Source organism: Vicugna pacos, chromosome 6 (assembly GCF_048564905.1).
Source record: "Vicugna pacos chromosome 6, VicPac4, whole genome shotgun sequence".
NCBI lineage: Eukaryota > Metazoa > Chordata > Mammalia > Artiodactyla > Camelidae > Vicugna > Vicugna pacos.
The window spans coordinates 58,932,782-58,949,509 of NC_132992.1; the positions used below are offsets into that span (position 1 = coordinate 58,932,782).

Here is a 16,728-nt window from a genome sequence, read left to right on the forward strand (position 1 = left end):
ACAAAAGCTGAATGATGGAAAATTTGCCCTATTTGATATTATAATATGCTGTAAAGTTGTAATAAAAGGTAATAGACTGGAGCCTTTTAGGAACGAAGAATCTGCCCAGAGTATCTAGAACAAGGGTAGAATGTTCCTACATGTGGCTGCAGAGGTGAGCAAGGGGCTAGGTTATGAACTACTTTAAAGAAGTTTGGACTTTAAGGGAAATGGCAAATCATTTAAAAGTTGTAAAAGTATGATACATATTTCTTAAAAGGCTCACACAAGTTGATATAAAAAAAAAAGAGGACTGGAGTCCATGAAACCAACTGGCTATAAATTTTTCAGGAATTTTTTTGAGAGATGAATTAGATTGGCCCTGAATACACTGGGGAGTGGTGGAATGAGGGTCAGAATCATGCTGCGTTGGAGAGAAGTAGACAGATTTGGAAGGTGATTTAGAGATTGACAGGAATTAATGATTAGATGTGAGAGTGAGGAAGGAGCTAAGGATGAATTGTAGATTTTTGGCTTGTATAAATGCATAATGAGTAGTAGTATTCATTGAGAGAGGGAATTCTTGGGGGAAATGAATCTCATTTTGAGCATGGGCAGGGGTTTGAGGTACCTATGAGACATCCAGGTAAAAAATACCGAATAGGAAACTGAAAGTAAAGGTCAAATTCACAAAGGGGGGTTAAAACGCTAGAAATCCAGATGTAGAAGGCATCAGGTGTAGGTGGTAGTCTAAGCCCTGGAAATGGTTGAGGTGACACAGTGAGAGTGTAAGTAAGAGTGAAAAGAAAGATGTCGTGAGGTAGGGTTCTGAGGAAACCAGACCTTTAAGAGATGTGCAGAGAAAGCAGTCTGGCTTCTAAATACTACTTTGGAGGCTTATCCAGAGACATCGGACAGTATGGTATTAACAAACCCAAGGGAAATGAGGTTCTAAGTTTGATAGCTGCTTGGAGGTAAAGAAAGATAAGGACTGAAAAATATCCATTGAATTGAGCAAGGACTCTTGGTCTTGGTGGGAACAGTTTTGCTATAGTACTGGGGTAGATGCCCGATTCAGAGGATTGAGGAATAAAGGAAAAAGTTCTAGAAAAAGACTAGAAGGAAATAATTTCTTCTGAAGGGGAGAGTTAGGTGCATTTTTCTAGCTCTTTACACTTAGAAGCTCTTTACATGTGCTACATTGAGCATTTATTAATTTGATAATTGGAAAATAAAAATTTAAAGCCTGTAATGAAGTTGATCTCTAGCCTTATAATGTTATTTTTCTTGTTGGTTAATTTAATGTATTAATGTAGAATTGAGAGCTTAGAGGGTAAGTCCCATTCAGGCTTCAGACAGGAATTCTAAAAGATATGGATTATCTGAATTGTATTTTCTTAGTACACCAGTCAGTCAGTTATATATAGAGAGAGAGTACCTACTGTGTTCTCTTTCATAGTTGCTATTTGGTATAAAAGAAATCGTGTCCCCTTCCTAACCCTCTCCTAGGTTGCTTAGAGCTTGTTGGGGAGAGAATATGTACATAAATTGAGGAATGTGTGGTTAGAACTGTGAGAGGAGACATTCAGTACATCATTTAACTGTTCTGTACAGATGTTTAAACCATGGGATGGCTGACTATCAAGCCTCAATTGTGTGATGTAGGCAGGAAATGCAAAAGGAATTAATGAAGGGAGAAATCAAGAGGGAGTGTTGTAAGAACAAGCTTATTGAAAAAGATAAAGCTTGTGTTGGATCTTAAGAAGGGTAGGGTTAGCTGGGTGAAGAAGGCTGAGAGACAGAGAAAAAGCTGTGGGAGTGGTGCAGCGTAGTCTGAGAGCAGTGTGACTTGGGAGAGTTGTTTTCTGAGGGAACAGAAAGCACAGTGTATTTAGGAACTTAGGGCACAGCCAGAGGATGGAGCGTGTGGAGGGCCAAAGAGAAGAAATTAGCCTATTCAGGTGTCTTTAAGGAATGCTTTTAGACTTTTGAATGGTGGGAAAATGTGTGTGGGAAGTTTTTAAGAAGTAGAAATTGAAAGAATGATATAGTTGGCAAGAGACGATGAAGTTTTGTACTGGAGCGGAAGAAGCACGAAGGGAGAAGTGCTCTCTTGAGAGAGAAAGCTTGGTGTCGTGGGAAGGTCTCTGGGAATCAGCCCTGCCTCTGCTACTTACTAGTTCTGTGACTTTGATCGAGTAAATCCATTACCTCTGTGTGTGACAGTTGCTTCATCTGGAAAATTAGAAGTTAAGAAAGATAGCCTATTAGGTCCCCCTGCCTCTTTAATTCTGTGACACTGTTCCTGCAATTGTGATGAAATAATTGACAAAACTTGATGACTCGGTTGGGTGTGAGAAGGTAAGGTAAGTAAGTAAGAAGGTAACTTCAAAATTTTGAGAATGAAGGAAAAATGATGCTCTTAATAGAAATTAGGCAATATCAAAGAGGAGTGAGTTTAAGAGCTCTGGGCCTTCTTTAAAAATCAAAGGGTAGAAATTCAGCAGCCGGAGATGGAGCTCACACCGGCTGATTTTACTTAGTCTTACCTAGGGGCTCTTCATGTTTGTCAGTGTTTCATTGTTTTCTTTTAGGCCAAATACAGAACAAAATGGACCAGCCCCCCCGCCCCTTTTTTTAGGGGTTTAGTTAAATGTCTTATTGTGATAGTATCTATTTGCTGGACTCATTTTTAATCCTGACTGCTCAGTAGTGTGTTCTGTGCCCATTTTAATAAACTCGGTAACATTTATTAAATCTAAATGAGGTAGAATTAAAAAAATTATTTTCATCAGTGTTAACAGCAGTTCCCTCTTGGGTTGTCATCCTTTGGGAGTAAAACTTGATACCTAAATTCTTAGAGCTTTTTCTGCATGTTTTAAATTTGGGATTCTTGACTATAAATCACTGTAATCGTGCCCATGTCTTTGGCATATGTGTCAGCCTTACTTTCTGATATGTCATTGTCTTTGGGGAATTATCTTTTTATTTCTTTAGTGTTTAGTGACCTGAGCCTTAATAGGCTTTGTTAACCAAATGACTGATGAGATGCTGACAGTGAAAAACAGGGATTTAATTTTTTTTTAAATGGAGAAAGCTCACCTTCAGCAGATTACCACTTGTAGATCATTCTTATAATGGTTCAATGTAGCTTACTGAATAGATTTTTATTCCTTTTTAATTACAGAGCCCAAAGCATGCCTGTTTTTAAGGAAGTAAAGGTACAGCTTTTAGAAGATGCTGGCACAGAAAAGGATGCTGTCATTCAGGAGACTAGAACTTCCCCCAGTGGAATAGACTCGGCTACAACTGTGGCTGCAGCAACTGCTGCCGCCATTGCAACTGCAGCTCCACTGATAAAAGTATGTATTTCTTCCCAGGTAGTTGTAACTGCTTGGTAAAATGTAAAAATACTTATTAGAAACTGACTCTGAAATTGTTGTGTCCAGCCATAGCCTGAGGACATTCTCGTTGCGTGGTTGTGCGTCATTTCTCAGGAGTTGTGAGACTTCTCCCTCATCCCTGTGTTAGTGCTAGGAAATCCAGGACTTTCTCAGTTTTAGCACCAAAAGTATCTCATCTTAGGAACCCTTTGGTCCTGGCACCTGGGGTGATCAGTCATCCTTATTTTAGAGCCAGAAGAGACCAGAGAGATGATCGATGCCAAAGTCTTCAATTTGTAAATAGGAGAATCGAGAAAGAGGTCAGAGTCGGCGTAAGGTCTTAGAGCTAATAGGTGGCAGAGCCAAGACTTCTGACGTCACTCAGTCTTAATTAGTGAAGTATGGAAAGCTACTTTGTTTTGCTATTTCCTTCTTTTTAATTTCCACTTAAGTATTTTTAATTTCCATTAAGTGTTTAATTTCCATTTAAGAGATACAAATTCTGTGTGACAAATTTGGCTTTTTTTTAAATGAGAGAAAAGATCTATTTAAGGAAAGCTATCCTCTGCCTTTTATTCTGTGATTCTAAAAATAAAGGCATAAAATCATGAGAAATTTAGAGGATAAAAGCTCTGGTTTGATAATTTCTCAATAACAGTTGCTTAAAGTAAGTTTTCTAGTAACTGTATTTTTGATATCTTTGGATTTTTTATTGTTTTAGGTGCAGAGTGATTTGGAGGCAAAAGTCAATTCTGTTACAGAATTACTCAATAAGTTACAGGAGACAGATAAACAACTACAACGTGTTACAGAGCAGCAGACAAGCATTCAGAATAAACATGAGAAACTACATTGTCATGAGCATGAAAAGCAAATGAATGTGTTTATGGAGCAGCATATTAAGCATCTTGAAAAATTACAGCAGCAACAAATAGATATTCAGGTATCTGTAATAAAGTGAGAACATGTCCCATGACCTTTTATCACTTGTATCTCTAAACTAACATTTATTGATTATTGCGATAGCTTGTTAGATTGTAACCATTTTAGTTCTTAAATAATGATTTTCTTGTTCATCATTCTTCTCTGTGTGGAGAACTCTGCACGGTATAATTCAGATGTTCTGTGAGACCTCTTCTTATAATTGGATTATCCTTCTTTTGTGGTTACCATTTTTAAAGGTTTATATCTCATTGCAGTTATTTGTTTACATTAGTGGTTCTTAGTTTGGAAATGTGTATCAGAATTACTGGAGAGCTTTATACATACACATGCCTGTACCTCCCAGAGATTCTAAGACAGCAGGTCTGAGATGAGTCCTGGGAGTCCTTAAAAGCGCTCTTAGATGAGAACCACCTGGTATACATACATATTTGCTTCTCCATTTAATTAATTAAAAATAATACATATTTTTAGTGCCTTTTAAATATGAGGCATTGGGCTAGTATAAAAAAGAAGAGTTATCCTCATAAGGAGGTGGTGGTGTAGTTTCTTACTTATTTTGGAACTTCCAAGTCCTGGGACACTGTCAGCGCTGCTGGTGTAGTGGTATCATGCAGGATTCCCCCCAAGTCCTGGGACACTCAGCACTCAGGTACTCATATACTTTTTTTAAATGTGTTAATGACCAGCATTGTAAGTACATTGATTTAACTTTTTTCTAGTTAATATGCAATTTTAAAAATGATTAAAAATTAAAATACAATATTCAGAAGAAGATACAAAAATAAATTTATTATAGTTCAAAATGTTATCACAAAGTGAACACTAATGACCTATATTTTTTCAAGACTTCTTTATAAGACTTGTCTTGAACTTTTCGTGTGGTTAAGATAGTATTTTTATTGGAATGATTATGGGCATATAAAATAAAATTTTAGTAAGTACTCAATACATGGCTGAAATTGAACGTGCAGCATGTTACCTGGGAGAGGCAAGGAGTGGGTCTGTCAGAGCCACTGAGTGGGTCCCCATCCTACAAATAACTTTACTTCTCTGAGTCTTGAATTCTTTACCTAGGAAGTATTTTATTTTTTTGTTCAGGATAAAATAAAATGACACACTTGAAAAGCACATTGATTTCTTAAAGTGGTCCTAAGTGCTTGGCTGCCATTCATCCTTCCTTCCATAACTAAACCTATAATTTATTAACTTTCTGATTTGGAAGAATGGAATCTTTGCTAATGCAGGCATCTTGTTTATAAAGCTTATAATTACAGAGAAAAGTGATGTTTCAGTGACATACTAGGTATATTTGTAGTTCAGTACAATGAAATGAAATTTGTTGAGCCTGTCCATCTGTTTTATATAGAGAGATTCTGACACACTTTTAAGGATTTTGTAAAACTATAAATCTTTTTAGGTTTTTCTTTGCCTGGCATAAACTCTCTCTTGAAATCAGTTTTATTAAGTATTTATACATTTCAGATATTTTAATTAGTAGGTGCTAGAAACTGTTGTCACTAAGCCTGGCTTCTATTTTATTTGAATGCTTACTATCAATGGTTTTTAAACCACAGTTCAAATGAAATCTTACCGTCCAGGATATAAAAGATGAGATGTTTTAGTTTTAAATTCTTTTTTTGCAGTAGAGGTCTAGGCTGAGAGCCCCTTCCTCCTGGTCCTCTCACAGCTTGCTTCACTGACCCTGAGCTGTCTCTGAGATGAAAAAGAGGAAACGAGATTTATAATGGTAACATTAAATGACCAAGGTCACATCACAAAGCCAGGCTTAACCCTGGTCTTTGTGATACTATATCCTTCCAGTGCCATTGCTGCTACAGTGGATAGTTAGTGTGTAACATATGCATTTTCATTGTTTATTGAATCTATTAGATTGTTTTCAAGTCCTGTAATAAATGTGAATGTATTTTGTCATCTCACTCTTTCAAATGATATTTGAAATTAATAAAGTCTTTTTACTTTTTTCCAGACTCATTTCATTGGTGCTGCACTCAAGACTAGTAGATTTCAGCCTGTTACACTACCTCCTTCTAGAGCAGTGGAAAAGTATTCTGTAAAACCAGACCATCTGGATTTTGGTGGCAGCTGTCTATCTTCACAGAACACTTTTGCTTCCAAACAAGGTAAAAATTTGTAGTTCTCTATGAATGAAAAATGCCAGCTAGGAATGAATGTTCTTTGCAGTAAATAAGCTGTAAACTTTCTGACTAGATTGTAGAAGACTAAGTCTTTGTTTTTGTAAAGCTAGTTCTTTTTTTAGGTCAGATAATTTTTAGGTCATTTTGAAACTTGTTCAGTCAAGTTATGAATTATGTCCTAGTTTATGGTTTTAATAAATAACCTTTTTCAGAAGCACTGATGCATAAATTTAGAAAAATTTTTCTTGTCTAACATCAAAAATCCTTATCATCAGTTCTCCAATTTTCTGACAAATTGCATATTTACTATTTTTCTTCATTCTGTCAGGAGAAAAACCACCTAAGTATTATAAACTATTTCTAAATGTTTTCAGAGAGTTAGTAATGCAAATCTATTTTAATGGAATTTTTAAAATCTCTTTATAATAGCAAAGGAAAACATAGCTTAATTGTATTATATCTTTGGAATTTAAAGTACATGAAAAAATGTATCTCCAAATTATTGATATGTGAATAATGAACTAAGGAAAATCAAAGGCCTATCCCTTTAATGATATATCAGTCCATGTTGTATGGTTTCCTGACATTTGATTTGTTAGAACATTGTTGTATTACAAACATATTAGTGATTCCTTATGCTTGTAAGGTGCTTTTCACAACAGATGAGTGGGCCTTAAAAAACTGTTGTGAGGTAACATGAGTCAATTTTTAAGTCATAAAGGGATGAAGATGAAGCACAGAAAGGTTATGACTGCCTGCTCAAGGTTACCTGACTTGAGAGTGAGAATGTCAGAGCCACGATCAGAACTCAGGTTTCCGTGTTCACAATTTATAGTTCTCTAATGTGTCTTATAGTAACTAGAGTGGGATCTCTATTTTCATTATTTTCCTTTAAATGATACTAGGCAAATCAGTATGACGCAGCCATGTGCCTTCTATAGAAGTCTACATTTGTTTCATACTCAGTTCCAGATAATTACTTGCTCCTAATTTTGTTTTTTTAAGACTTGAGCTTTAAAGGAGAAAGATGTCTGTTTTATTGGTTGTATCCTGAATTTGTGTATTTTAGTGATAGTAACAGGAATAAAACAAAAAATGAGTGAACTAAAAACTCAACAAATCAAACTTTTTATTTTTCTATGCCTTTTCTTGAGTGTACATCATTTTTATGTGTGTATAATTGTAGCATAAATATAATTTTGTATTGCTTTTTACTGGCATCAAAAATATTTCCCACGTTTTATATAGTTATATTCATAACATTAATTTTTAATGACTAAAGGGTAGTATGTTCAATAACTACTTCACAATTTGCTTGAAAATAGTTGGTGGACATTAAGGCAGTTTTTAGGGTTTTTCTTTATAAATAATACTGTAGTGAAAATCATCATATATTGAATGTTTTTTCTTTTAAGTTATTTCCTTAAGATAAATTCCTGAGAGTAAGATTATTACCAAAGTATATAAAAATGTTAAGACTTGTTGTACTTAGTGCCAGATGGCCTTATCAGTTTTCATTGCCATGAGCAGTGTCTGGCTCTGCCATTTTCACAACAACTCAACACTGAATATTGTCATATTTTTTCTTATTTATTAGTTATAAGTGAAAGTGCTTATAGTCTGTATTTTTTTTATTTTTAGTGAGAATAAAGTTATTTGTATATATTTGTTAATAACTTGTGTATGCTATATAATTTTGGTTTTATTTTTAAAATATGGGTAAGAGTAACACTGCAATTTAAAATTTTTTTAAAAAGCAAGTTAAATTTATAATTTTCTTTATTTTCTATTAAAGCACCTTCAAGAGAAGTTGAAGATCTGGATTTTGATAAACAGAAATCTCCTTTGGAGACACCAGCACCTCGCAGGTTTGCTCCTATACCTGTTTCAAAGGATGATAAAATATCAAAGAGGGAGAATCCTATGGAAGAAAAAGAAAATATGGAGATGTCACATCATACAGGTAATAAAGCAGTGATAATTAGCACCCACTGCTTTTATTAGACCTGTTCAAATTAGGACCAGATTTCTGCACTCCTGATTTATAATTCTCTAATGTACTTTGTAGTAACTGATGTGGGATCTCTATTTTTAATGCTTTTTTTAGTGATAAAGTGGTCAAATCAAACTTATTTAGATTCGTTGTAGAAGGAGTTGGAAATACACCTTTATAACTATTCTGACTATCTTCTATAGGTTATTACTTAAACCTTTAGTGAACAAATTTTGTTATTAATAAATAAAAAAATAATGCTTTGCTGAAGGTAAGGCTGATCATCATGGTTACTTACATTATTTTAAAGTGTGAATTTCAATAACAAAACTCAGAAATTTAACATTTTTATCATGTATGTATTGGAGAAAGTGCTAATAAACTTTATACATGACAGAAAATTATAATTTGTTACAGACTCTTGAAATATAGCCCTTCTATAAAAGTAAGTGAAAAAATAAGTTAAAAGTTAAATATAAGCTTTTATTTTTAGATCATTTACATGCTTTCAACACTTGTCTTGGACACATTTAGAGTCTTAAGGTATTTAAAAGATAATGAAAACCTTAAACAAACCAACTTCACCAAAAAAAAAAAAGTTGTTATGTATTCTCGTTAAAGATGAGGCCAAAGGGAATATTCAACCAGTAGTTGCTGTGAAGAAATAGTTCAATATCCCTTTTACTATTTATAAAATTGTTCAGTTTACTGTGCTTTGTGATAATGATACTTCATTCAATTCCTTTTTTCTGTGGTGAAAATAAATTCAGGCCTAAACTTTTATCAGTATCATTTTATGAGTTATAAATATTTAGTTTTATTTGATGAATATATTTATAGTCTACATTGTAGAGTGAATTGAGTAGATCATCACTGTAAGAGACTAATTTAGTACAAATATGTGTGAGATATTTTATAAAAGATAAATGAATTAGTACTTGAAAAATGATACTGTATTTCTTCTCTTGTAGGAAATGTAAGGCTGTTGGAACAAATTTTGAATAACCATGATTCATTGACAAGAATAAGTGAATCTTCAGACAAAGCCTCATTAACTAGATCAAAAATAGGGTGGAATCCTGAGAAGAAAGAAAGGTAAAAACAAGAAATTAGTTTAAAAGCTAAATTGAAAAGAGCTTTGTTCATATTTCTAAAATTTCTTTAGGAATTTTAATAAATTTATTGCATTACTTTAAAAAATTATCTTAGATTTAGTTATTTCCTGCTGCTTATATAGCTTCTTTTTTATAATATAGTTATGAAATGAATATATATAATTTTCTTAAAATATAGATGATTAATTTCTGTTGAATGCAGATCATTCATTTTTGATGAAATGAGATCTGGGATTTTCTTCAATGATAATAAATTGCAGGGTAAGGGAAACTGGGTTAGAAGTATAGTTAAAATGAAGATAGCCACAAGTTAATGATTGTTGTAGTTAAATATGGTATGTGGAGGTTGTTATACTATTCTTTCTACTTTTGTGTATGTTTGAAATTTTACATTATAAAAAGTTTTTTAAAAATCAAGTAGGTGTAGGCCATGATAATTTTATTTCTTCTGAATGTCAGGAGAGCTACAATTGTGAAAACTAAACCATAGTTTGAATAATTTCATGTGGAGACATTGTATAATTTTACTCCATTACATTTAATGAATTGTATGATAAAGTGGGATTTTTGTCTGTCATGTTGCTATGTTTTATATATGTCTTAGGTCTTTTTTTTATTTCACTATTTCTCCACAGTGCCTTTTTTTTATTAAATTATTTTCCAATATAGTATTTTATTTCCCTTATTGCTTCTTTTCCTATATTTTTTGAGTTATTTTCTCAACGATTGCCTTAGAAATCACGATTAATATCTTAATTTAAAACAGTCTAGTTAGTATTAGTACTAATTTAATCTCTACAGGATTCAAAAAGTTTGACCCAATATAGTTTGATTCCCTCCTTCTTTCTTTCTGTTATTATTGTCATACAAATTACATCTTTATAAATTATAAGCTTGTCTATACAGCTTGATAATTATTGCTTCATGCAGTTATCTTTTAAATCAGATAGTACCAGAAAAGACTTATAAGCAAAAATGCATTTAATACTGTCTTTTATTTTACCTATATAGCTAACCTTTACCAGTATTCTTTATTTCTTCACATGGATTCGAATTAGTGTCTAGTATCCTTTTATTTCACCCTGAGGAATTCTTTTTAGTATTTCTTGTAGAGCAGGTCTGCTAGTGATGAATTCTCTCAGTTTTGTTTAGCTGGTAATGTCTTAATTTCTACTTTTAAAGGATGGTTCACTGGAGGTAGAATTTTTGGTTGACATTCTTTTTCTTTTTCTTTTTTTTTACGATGGGGTGGTAATTGGGTTTATCCATTTATTTCTACTTGGAGGGGGTGCTGGGGATTGAACCTTGGACCTCATGCACGTCAATCATGTGCTCTACCACTTGAGCTATATTCTCCCCTCTCTTCGTCTTTTAGTACTTTGAATATGTCATCTCACTGCCTTCTGGACTCCATGGTTTCTGATGAAAAGTAAGCCGTTAATCTTACTGGGGAAACTTTGTATATGATGAGTTATTTTTCTCTTGCTGTTTTCAAGATTCTCACTTTGTCTTAGGCTTTTGACAGTTTGACTATGTTGTGTCTGTGGATCTCTTTGAGTTTAAAGTTTGTTGAGCTTCTTGGGTATGTGGATTAATAGTCATAAAATTGGGGACGTTTTTTGGCCATTATTTCTTTACATAGTTAAATAGTGCACATGACCTTTCTCTTTTCTCCTTGGGCTATGTTGTATGTTGGTATGTTTAGTGGTGTCCCACAGGTCTCTGAGGCTCTTAATTTTTGTCTGTCTGTTTTCTCTCTGTTCCTTAAACTGGATAATCTCAATTAATCTATCTTTAAACTTGCTGATTCTTTCTTCTGTCAATCTGAATATGCTGCTTAGCCCCTCTAGTAAATTTTACATTTCAGTTACTATATTTTTCAACTCCAGAATTTCTATTTTTTAAAGTAGTTTTTATCTTTTTTGATATTCTCTATTTTATGAGACTTTATTCTTATACTTGCCTTTGATTGTAATAGCTAATTTATAATCTTTGTCTAGTAAGTTCAATATTTGGGGTTCTTCAGGGACAGTTTCTATGGACTATGCTTTTTCCTGTGTCTGAATTTTACTTTCCTATTTCTTTGTGTGTCTCATCACTTTTTTTTGAAAATTGGACATTTTATTTAATTAATTTAGTTTTAAATTGAAGTATAGTTGATTTACAATATTGTGTTAGTTTAATACGTACAGCAAAGTGATTCAGTTGTATATATATTTTTTCAGATTATTTTCCATTATAGGCTATTGAATATAGTTCCCTGTGCTACATAGTAAATTCTTATTGCTTATCTATTTCATATATAGTAGTGTTTATCTGTTTATCCCATACTCCTAATTTATCCCCCATCCCTTTTCCCCTTTGGTAACCATAAGTTTGTTTTCTATGTCTGAGTCTGTTTTGTAAATAAATTCAATTTGTATTATTTTTAGATTCCACATATAAATGATATCATATGATATGTCTTTTTCTATATGACTTACTTCACTTAGTATGATATTCTCTAGGTTCGTCCATGTTGCTGCATATAACATTATTTCATTCATTTTTATGGCTGAGTAATATTCCATTGTGTGTGTATGTGTATGTGTGTGTGTACATATATAGATATAGATATAGATATATCTCACATCTTCTTTATCATCTGTCGATGGACACTTAGGTTGCTTCCATGTCTTGGCTATTGTAAGTAGTGCTGCTATGAACATTGGGGTGCATATATCTTTTTGAATTAGAGTTTTCATCTTTTCCAGATATATGCCTAGGAGTGTGATTACTGGATTATATGGTAGCTCTAGAAAATTTGACATTTTAAATAATAAATTGTGCCAATTTTGGAACTCAGATTTTTTCCAACCTTTCCCCCCCTCCCCCGCCCTGGGGTTTGTTGGTTGCTGTTTGTTGTTGTTCTTGTTATTACCATTTGTTTAGTGGCTTTTCTGGAGTAATTCTGTAATCTGTGTTCTTTGTCATGCCATGTACAGCAAGTCTCTGTTTGGTTAGTTAAGTCTGCTAATGATTGGAAGGAGATTTCCTTAACTACGTTGAATGAGTAAGTCTGCCTCTCTTTGCCAAGGAACTGTGTGTTTGTGTGTAAACGCTGGAGCACACCTTCAGTGCTCTGGCAGTTAATAAATCTTAACCTCAACTTCCTACTTGCACAGAGCCCAGGGTAAGCCACATGGGAAAGATTAGGTGCTTCTTAAATGCTTACATAGCCTTGTACATGCACATGACCTTCTAGATCCCCTTAATGTGGTGGAGCTTTTCAGAGCTCCACATGGACATCTCATTCTCCAGATTTTTAGTTTATTGGCTGCCCTCTTATTTGCCTCAACTGTATCACCACCTCAGGCAGCTAAGATGTTAAATAATTGCCATTGTTTTTGAAAAATGACCTGGGGATGGAATTTCTCACTGAGGTACCTCAGAGTCAGTTCTAAAAAGAAATCCTGTGAAGGGGACTTTTTGGGGTGCTTCAGACTCGTTCTGCCCATTTTAGTGGTTGTGAGGCTGTTGATTTTCAAGGCTACAACAGAGTTGAAGAAGGGGCTCTGGGAATAGAGCAAGTTAAAAATGCCATAAAGCTTGCTGTTCTTGCCAGCCATTTTCTTGATTAAATGTTCCTTGGGTTGTTGTAAGCTTTGTTTAATTTCCAGAGTTCTGAAAAGCTGATTTGACTGTTTTTCCTTGTATTCTCTTTGTTGTTATACAGGAGTTGATTTTTAGAGGTTTTTACTCCATCCTTCTGGAAGTACTTCTGCATGCTAGCTTCTTCAAAGAAAAGCCTTTTTCTGCTCTTTTCCTACTAAGCCTAAACCAATCTGGTCAGATGAATTTTGGCTCTTGTGATTGCCTATGTTTCATATGTTTAATTATATAATTGATTAATTCTCTTGTACAAATTTGATGAGACATCGTTTAGAAATCATATAACTAAGAATATGTCAAAGATTTATACAATCAAATGTTTGCTGAATTTTTGACAATTTAAAAAACTTAATTTTTAAAACGTTTACAGCATTGACAATCTATCCACTCAAAGATTTCCTTCATATGAAGAACTAGGAACAGCTGAACTGACTGTGCAGAAGTCTGATGACATTCTTCATGATCTTGGCCAAAAGAGGAAGGAAACAAATGGCATACTCCAGGTAAAGTGGAAGCAAGATACTAAAATTAATGATTAGTAAAGATAGAAATGATGAAGAAATTAAAAAGTAATCAAGACGGAAAGCAAGAGGAAGGGTGAAGGAAGACAAACTGAAGAAGACATGTCAGCCCTGGCTGTTCTCCGTATAGAGCTTTCCTAAAGCCCTCAAGGGATTTCTTCTTAATGCTTCTTGGCTAAAACCGAGCCATGTGGCCTACCTCTAGCTCTCCAGCTTCTGCTGGAGAGGAAGTAACGGGGAAGGAGAGCTGTGAATGGCCCTTGTTTATTCAGTCTACATTGTCTGCCATGCCTCCCTGGAGCCAGCTTGTTCTTATTTTGTTTTAGCTTTCTTCACCAGATACAGTTTTTATTGACTGCTGGACTGCCTACCAGTGCTGTGGACTTCCCAGCCCATTTTACTGAACATTCACATTAGTACTTCTAAATGGAAAGAGACTTTAATTGCCAAGTGTTCTTTTATAGCTCTTCAGTTTTCACAACTTGATTCCTTATATTGACATATAGTATGCCCCCAACTACAGTAATATCTCTTGTTTAGATTAAACTAATTAATGTGAGTTTAACACAGTAACATTTTTCCTTTTTCTCTTTTAAGCCAAAAGAATCTCTGATTATGTCGGGGCTTGCTGATCTTCCACAGAATTCCATTATTCAGACAACCAATATGAGATCTGTATTGAAAGATGCTGAGAAGATTTTGAGAGGAGTACAAAACAGTAAAAAAGTGCTTGAAGAAAACCTGGAAGCTATTATTCGTGCAAAGGATGGAGATGCCATGTATTCAATTATCAACGCCCTGTCTACCAACAGGTAGGACAGGATATTGGCATCCCAAGGTCATTTATGAAACTGCTGGTGTAGAGGCTTTCTTAATTTTTTTTTCTAAGCACCTCATTTTGCTTAATGTGTTTTAATGTTTAGAAAAGGTTCTTCATTGCCTTTGGTGATGTGGACTTATTATAAAGTTGGAATTGGGGTATATACGTGTTGCTATTTTTCACAGTAAATTTTCCCTTTAGCTTTTTTTCTCTCTTTGGTACATATTTTCTGGGATCTACATGTGCTTTTCAAGTATCCTTCAAACGTTTGATGAAACTAGTATCATTGGTTTTTCCTTTTCAGATGAAGGATATTGGGCTACACAATAGATTCAGGATGGAATGAGAGATCTGATCCAGGTTCTGTTCTCAGGACATTAAATGTTAACTTGAGAAAATGCTTTTTTTTTTTATAGAGAGATGTCAGAGAAGATTCGGATCAGAAAGACAGTGGATGAGTGGATTAAAACTATTTCTGCAGAAATTCAAGTAAGTATTGGAAAAAACAGAATTAAGTGAATTCTCAGGAGATAGCATTGATTCCAATTTATAAAAATCATACTTATTCTCAAAATATTCCTTATGTATGTCCACATATAATGCTTAACCTTACTCTTTCACTCTTTATATTTACTTATTAATAAATTTCATTTTCCTTAACAACTGCTTTGTCTCATAAATTATATTATGGCTCTTATCTGGCAAATTGTGGACAATAACTAAAATATGAGTAATATGAGAGAAAATTTAGCAAAAAAAGCATTTAGAAAAGAAGTATACTTACAAAAGAACTGTTCATAAAAAAAAAAAAAAAGACAGCAGATTTAAAATCATTGGCTTATTGAAGTAAAAACACCAAAGTTACTTAAAGGGAAACTACTCCTGAAGATTTTTACGGTTACCAAGTTTAGCAAAGTCAGTTCAAGATGGAAAAACCACCACTTTCTCATCTCCACACAGCCCATGGTGTATCTTCAGATATTAGCATTGCAGAACTGCAGGAGAGTTGTTTTTGTTAGGAGGTTGGTAATTTAAAGGAAATTCTTAAAATTTTATGTATTTGAGGGAGCAAAACTAGGCAAGGTAACTCATTTTTGTCTTGGGGTGCAAAGTATTTTTTTCCTGACTATGTGTTGTATGTATATACTTACAGTGGCAGCAAGATGAAGTGTCAATTTCCATAACAATAAACACTAAAATATAGTTCTAAACACTATTGTCTTAAGACTATATATACCTCTAATGTGGGTATAAAGAATGTATATTAGCTACTATATGATGCACCAGAAAAAAATGTTGTGAGTTGAGTCAGAAGATGTGGAGTTCATATCTGGCTCTGTAGACAGCTAGCCATACACTGTCAGTCTGTAACTATGAATTTCATGCAAAATATTCAAGTAACTTTAATTTATAAATATTTATTTCAGGATTTATTACAAAATCATTTACTTTTTGGACACTTATTTTTAATTTTTTGAACAGTTACTATATTCATGGTTTAAACATCAAAAAATGTAAAAAGGTTTATAATTAAAAGTTGCTCTTCTACCCCTGAACCTCATCTACTATTTCTTATTCCTTCTGCTCCATGAAACATGTCTTTTTAATTTTGTGTTTATTCTGCAAAGAATTTTTATTTGTATATAAGCCTATATCATTTATTTATAAAGCATTTAAAACTACTAAATTATATTTATGTAACAGCAGAAAACAAATCCTAATACTTTTGATGTGAAAGCATGACTACTTAGATTTTAAGTAATTTTAATCTTGGTTGTTAAGGATGAACTGACAAGAAAAGATTGTGAACAAAAGAGATATGGTCAGAAGAATCAAAGGACCAGGAAAGCTCAGATTATGAGTAAAGATATTAAAACCAACACACAAGATAAAACTATAAACAATTCTATAATTCCAAGAAAACATTCTCAAAAACAAACAGAGGAGCATTTTAGAAATCCACCTGCAAGGAGCATGCCTGCTTCAAGCTTACAGAAAGAGAGAAAAGAAGTAAGATCCTAATCTGGTTTTGTGATGTGAATGTTGCATTGTAATTTATCTTTTTTAAAAGACATAAATAATAAAATGACTATGAAAATGTTTTAAAAATATGAAGGACTATACATATGTAAACCATCTTTAAACTGTTGATATTTAGGGTTTTG

General features: G+C 33.5%; 1 protein-coding gene across 10 annotated transcripts in view; it reads left to right on the forward strand.

The window, feature by feature from the left end:
• Nucleotides 1-16,728, forward strand: part of KIAA0586 (KIAA0586 ortholog) — a 94,001-nt gene that overhangs the window by 7,487 nt on the left and 69,786 nt on the right. For 9 of the 10 annotated variants that reach the window (XM_031679086.2, XM_015235531.3, XM_072963121.1 and 6 more), the window contains 9 exons: nt 3,167-3,341; nt 4,084-4,305; nt 6,295-6,448; nt 8,259-8,426; nt 9,428-9,551; nt 13,593-13,725; nt 14,341-14,555; nt 14,980-15,052; nt 16,346-16,573. In XM_031679086.2, coding sequence (XP_031534946.1) covers nt 3,167-3,341; nt 4,084-4,305; nt 6,295-6,448; nt 8,259-8,426; nt 9,428-9,551; nt 13,593-13,725; nt 14,341-14,555; nt 14,980-15,052; nt 16,346-16,573 — 1,492 coding nt within the window. Of the gene's footprint in view, nt 1-2,369; nt 2,432-3,166; nt 3,342-4,083; nt 4,306-6,294; nt 6,449-8,258; nt 8,427-9,427; nt 9,552-13,592; nt 13,726-14,340; nt 14,556-14,979; nt 15,053-16,345; nt 16,574-16,728 lie in introns of those variants that run through there. The other variant, XM_072963125.1, reaches the window with a different exon arrangement.